A 6,347-nucleotide genomic window follows, 5' to 3' on the forward strand; every position below is an offset into this window, starting at 1 on the left:
AAAGATTAGGAGAGAAGCATTAATCAAGTTATTTCATTGTTGTTTTTTGTTAATTCTTCAGAGAGTTAACACAGTTGGAGGCAAAAATTGCAAATACTGTGGCTGCTTAAAATACATTTATTCAATAATGTTTAAGCAACTCTGGTGGTAAATGGGTCACCCAGAAATACATTTTCCCCTTGTTTCTAGATACTTTGTATATTAAAACATAGGAAAAAAGCAAACACGTTACCTAAAAAATAGCCCAGCATCTGTGTTACGGGCATGTTAGTGAAGTTGTTGGTGTTTACTCTCTCTTTTCATGAATTTCCACCACCTCCCATAAATGATAAACAGCATCTTTTCAGCATCTCAGCATTTTGTAAGGGATATAGATGGGTCTGTGTTGTATTCTAAATTATATTACGGTTCTTAAAATTCCTGGGTCACTCACACTAGTAACACAGTTAGTTTCAATTATTTTGAAAATCTGAAAAAATTGAGTCAGCGAAGAAAAAGAGATAAAAATTGTTGAACAAAATAAAAACCGTGATTGCAGTAGTAGTATCTTTCAGAATGATAATTTATTTCTTAAATACAACTTAGTTTTGGATTATGACCACAGAGTATGAACTAGTTTTCACAATGAGGAAAGTAAAAATACTTTGGAAGTGAACATTCAACAAGCTACCTGTAGAAATTAAAAGCCTGACTGCTTTCTGGTTTGCAGAGATGAGCACTGTCGTTCTGAAATCAATGTGAGTTGGCTGTACTTGGTGGATTTCTTCCTGTAGCCTCTTTCGAGGCTCATTTTGATGCCCACTGAAATCAATGGGGATTTTTTTAGTGATATGATGCGATTTGAGTCAAGCTTAAATGTTTATAGAAGACTGTATTGTGCATGTATACATAAATTAATGTGTAAGGTTAGCAGGTGTTTCCAGAGTGCAAATTTTAGAAATAACACGTCACACATTTGACTAGTTGATTTGATCATGAAGGAGAAAAATCAATGATAAATAAAGTTACAGAAGTATAAGGTGCAATCCATAAGAAGCCCCAAACATAATACATCACTTTCTGATACCAAATGTTTCTGTGTCATTTGAAGACAGAAGATACAATAATCTTCTACAGTCTCTTCTCACCAAGCACAGAAAGAGACTGGTCGTGTTCAGAAGTTGGAGAATGAATATAGGAATAACCTCTCGGAGGTCTTACCAGCCCTTTTTGAAACTGTGATTTGAAACCTCAAAATTCCACTGTTTTGCCTTTTTGCTTTCATTCACAGGAGGGAAGAAAAAATTAATTATTATTCTTTATTTTTTAACCGCTTTTTTCCCCAGAATGACTTTTGATTTTATTGTGGGTTTTGGGTTTTTTTTAAGTCAGAGTATATATATGCAGTGGTTTTGAACTGGGGTTTTATGCATGGTGGGAGAGTCATTCTGTGAGTAGTTCCTCAGAAGGCCAGGGCAATAACTTAGTTCTGTGTAAGAGTATCTAGACTGAAGTTTTTTACTCAGTGCCCAGTGAAAGACTTAATCATGTTGGCTTCAGTTTCAACAGACTACAAGCTAAATGTTACAATGAAGATAGAAAAAAATGTTAAACTGAAGTTTGATATTTTCTCATTAATTCCATAGTAGCTGTTTTCTAGGGAGCATATGGGGAATACAATATAAAAATAGTAATATATTTAAAAAACTGTTTAGGGAGAAAAGGAAGGAGTTAACAAATACTTAGTTCTTGTTCTTCTCACTCTTTTATCAAAGGGAATGAAATACTTGGTACCCTTACCAGTAAGGCTCTGGTTCAAAGACAAAGCGCGAAAATGTGTGGTTTAGTCACTGAGATTAAGGGCCTAACCAGACCAGAACCAGCAAACAGTAGATTTTTCTAATACAGTATGAAAGAGCTTGAGGCTATATTTAGCCATTTTAAAGATGATGAACATTCTCTTTTCATTCTTACTCTATAGAATCTTGATGGTATAGAACCTATAGAACTATAGATGGTAATGTTTAATTTGCAGATGAGTTCCATGTGTATAAATTATGCCATCTTTAGTCTCACCGTTTATTCCATTTTAGAGTTGATACAGTAGTGTCATATGTGCTCAGGATATTTGTTCGATGGCACTCCCCATGCATATATATTATTTTCACATGTTTTTCAAAATCTTATTTTCAAAACTGATTTTAATATTTTATCCTTCCAAACTCCTTGGTTATCACTAGTAGGAATAACACTTATGGATATCCCTGTTAGTTATGTAAATATTCCATCTGGACATTTACAGTATATAGGTTGGAGAGGGCCTGCTGTACATACCAAGGCCCTAACTAACACTCTTTTCTTATATTCTTAAATTGCATGTAGGAGGAGGAGGTAATGAGGTGCTGCAGTGATTTTATTATTTCTTCCCTTGGTTAAGTGATTAATTTTTCTTTTTCTAGGTTCATAGAGTGAAATATAAATTAGTATGCTTTACTACTTTACTTTTTTAAGCATCTAGTTCATTCCAAAGTGAAAACTGTCTTATATTAATATGACCTTTTGAGAGATCTCATAGCAGTAATATTGATCAGTGACACAAGTTTTAGAAATAATTCAGAGAAGCAGCCAGAATCTCAGCTGAAGTCTGTATAAATCTCATCTGTCTCTCTCAGTGGAGTGATGCTGATGTTGCAATACTTATGCAAAATGGGGAAGAACTTGGCTACTTTCATATCTCTAAATTTAGTATGTGGGTGGGCCAGGACAGTGAACAGTTTATAACATCTCTGTGCAGCAAAGTTAATAAATCCATTTTGTATGTGAACCTCTGTAAAACTTTCATCATCCATTAAAAATGTTGCTGTGCTGTTGACAGTAAGTGTCAGTAGCAAGAAAGACTGGAGGAAGACCTAGTACACTTATTGCCTGTAACATTAAAGCCACTGCAATTGTGGGTCATTTGCCTGGCTTCTTTGGTAATTAAGAGTTTTAATTGCTTCTAGTTCCAGGGAATTAGTTAAGCTTTTCATTACGCATATTGCCTTCTATAATCATCAGCTCCTGTCGTACAGTAAGCTTAGCGACATCATGGAAGTCAATTAGGCCTTTCAAGGCAGAGCAGTAAAGTACATTTCTTTGTATGGGCTGGATTAGAAAAGGTTTCTGAAAGGCCTTGATAATGCTGTTCTGTGCAACATTTAAGCTTACTCTTCAAAAGGCAAAGCCTGTCAAGGTTTCATTTACTGTCCTCAGAGTCCTCAAAGTGCTAAGGGTCACAAACTAAGGTATTGTTAAGAACAAAACCTATAGGCAGAGCCGTGCTGCCATTCCAACAGCAATTGTTCCAAGCTTTGCAGGATCAGCTGGTTACATATTTGTAGTTAGTAATACTGATAATGATCCACGTTTGAAAATACCACATTGTTCAAACTGGAATTCGGTGACTGTACAAAGGAAATGAGCACAAAAGAGATTGTTGTGATTCCATTGGCTCACTAAAAATCATTAATTAAGTTTTACTTTATTATGTGCAAGGTAGAAAACACCTCTTACTCTCTATTGGCAGACTCCAAGTGGTTGCTGACATGTTGACGGGCCAGAATCAATATTTTAAAAAGAAAAGAAAGCAGAAAGAAAGGGTTCACTCCCTCTTCCACAGTCTCTGATACGGATAGGTATATATGTAGTGCAGACATTTAATACATCTTGCAAAAATGTTTTCTTTGAACATAATAAAGTTTTTGCCAGTTGCAACTTGGTTCTCCTAGAGCACAGCCAGAGCAGGCAAATGTTGTGTAACCCTAATCTTTCCTGGTGAAATAGTTGTGTGTTAGAGAGCCTAAAAGATGCAGTATGCTGGTGTATGTTCTCCCAGTGTGTCATATCTGGGTTCGGTCAAAAGTTAAACTAAGTTTAGCAAATCATTACTCTTACCCATTCCATGTTAGTTGCTGTAGTCTATTGTGTTGTGAAGAAAAGGATAAGAAAATCCATCCTGGGTATGTAGGAAGGGGTTTGGTAGATCAATAATGATTGTAGAGAAGGGCTTAATGCATGCGAGAAATTTGTGATAAGGCAGAGTTGCACTGTCTGAAGGGTGTGGGGAAAATTGCACTAACTGTCTCAGCTTCTGTGTTGAATTATTGAAATTACTTGTGGCAGTAATTTTGGTATTAGTAGTAGTAGCAGTGCTAGTAATATTGATATTAAATGCAGTCTGAAAGCAGAAGTGTTAGCAACCACTTCTCAGTGTAGGTCAGAATTTTTTGGATGGTTGGATGCCAAAGTTTGCTTTGGATTGTCCATGACCAAAAATTCAAACTCAGGACTGGGTAATGTCAGGAAGAGGTGCTTCATTATACACATTCTGGAATGAACTCCACAAGCATTATTTTTTATTATATAAAAGTTAGGACTAGATGATTTGTCATAGTTTTTTTAATGTTATATTTATTATTCAATATTCTGATGTTAAATTACAAAAATCACATAAATAAAATATTGATTCTTTTTAACAACTTTGCTTCCCAACTATGATCTTGAATGATTATGACTATTGTAAGACATGGAGCTTTTACCTGACTAATCTGTCTCTTCTTTAAAAGTAACCTTCCAATATAATTGCTGATTTTCTTTCTTACCATTGCTTTGGAAGAATTAAGCAAATAGAGCACAAATTCAACAGCACTCTTCCGACAAGTGACTTCTGTCTTACTGTCCACTCATCCAATGTCCTAATATTGACCGAGGTAGTGTAGTCTTTCCCCCCTTGTGTATGTAGAAAATGCCACACCTGTAAGTGAAAGCACTGCTTTTGCCATTTTGCAGGTTGTAAAGTTGGTCTTAAAGAGTTAAATTGCCAGCTTATAAAGGTATTTAAGCACTTGCTTAACTTTAGGCTTGTGCTTAAACCCATCCCTATAAAACAAGTAACTTAGATACATCTGGATAACCAGTTGCTGGGATTAAAGTATGCATGTTGATTTTTTTTTAATTGAAATTAATTTAATTACCATGCAAATGTTCGAACTGAGAGTTTTGCCCTTGTTCTAATTAGGGGTGTCTAAACCAGGAATTCAATTTATCTTTCCTACTAAGTTTTATTCAAGATCATTCTCTCTTTAAAAAAAAGATTAAAAGTTCATAGTAACATTATTCTTTCATTTTTCCCCCTCACCTCTTTGTTTCTCAGTGTCTCGTGTTTGAAGATTCACCACTTGGAGTCAAAGGAGCATTGGCAGCCGGGAAGCAAGTGGTTATGATTCCAGATGAAAAATTAAATCCAGATCTTAAAAAGGAGGCAACACTACTGCTGAACTCCATGGAGGATTTCAAACCAGAACTGTTTGGTTTACCAGCATATGATTAATGCCTAATGTCTAAGAACACTCACTTGACTGGAGATCAGGAAAATGGAATGAAATATTATTACGGTTTTATGATTGTTTTACATCTTTTCCTCCCTTCCTCAAAAGCAGAGCACAAAAATCCTGTTAGCACGAAGTCTTCCACACAGTACCTTTGAAAGTTGACTGGAGTGTTTATAATTTGTCATCATGATAAATGCTAAATTAAAGCAGCATTTTGTCTTGTGAAGTGAATCCAGCCTTGTTCTCTGCACATCATAATGTTTTCTGGGAATATTATGAAACTATTTAGACAATTTTTTGTAACTGCCTTGGAAGCTTCTTGTTTTGTTCCCACTTGAATGGCTTACTGTTTAGATCTTAACCAGAAATCTGTTCTGGATTGGCTTTTATCCCATTACATAGTTTTTAATAAAGTTATTGTTATCAACACGGTTATCCATTTTCTCATCCTGTACTTGCCCATCTATTCCCCTTTGTATCATGTTGTCATTTTTGTTGCAATTATTTGCAGGGGTTTTGTTGTACTTTCTGTGTTTTCTTGTTTTGTTTTCTTCCTGTGGATTGAATGAGACAACTTCCAGAGGTCACTTACAACCTCCATTATTCTATAATTCTGTTATTATCTTTTTTGTCATGGTGATGGGCTGCTAGGAGCTGTACAAGGTTATGTGATCCTACAGTTGCACCAGAATTCCTTCTTTCATTTTGTTATATTGTTCTCATTTTCCATGTTGCCATGTAGCTTTCCCTTTCATGCTTGTGAAATTAATCCATTCTGTCTCCTTGCTTCAAATCTGATAAAGTTATGGCCTTAGTTCATTTGTATCAAAATAGCTTTCTGTAGGCCATCCTTACTTTTCCATTCTTACATCTTTCTTGAGCCCTTTTTCTGGCAAGTTCCCTACAGAGAATTTTGCTATCTATTTTTAAAATACAGAAATTGTAGTTTTGGTTTATTTAAATAGTTAAAATTTATTTTCCTGTCTACCTACATTACTA

The 6,347-nt window shown here is 35.2% G+C and overlaps 1 protein-coding gene across 1 annotated transcript in view; it reads left to right on the forward strand.

Annotated features, from left to right (window-relative positions):
- The window catches only part of HDHD1 (haloacid dehalogenase-like hydrolase domain containing 1), a gene marked incomplete at its 5' end in the record, with an annotated part of 39,637 nt that extends 34,290 nt beyond the window's left edge, over positions 1-5,347 (forward strand). Inside the window, one exon of the mRNA XM_010289826.1 lies at positions 5,171-5,347. Coding sequence (XP_010288128.1) covers positions 5,171-5,347 — 177 coding nt within the window. The remainder of the gene's footprint in view (positions 1-5,170) is intronic.
- Positions 5,348-6,347: the final 1,000 nt, after the last annotated feature.

This window comes from Phaethon lepturus, unplaced genomic scaffold, assembly GCF_000687285.1.
Source record: "Phaethon lepturus isolate BGI_N335 unplaced genomic scaffold, ASM68728v1 scaffold346, whole genome shotgun sequence".
NCBI classification, from domain to species: Eukaryota; Metazoa; Chordata; class Aves; order Phaethontiformes; family Phaethontidae; genus Phaethon; species Phaethon lepturus.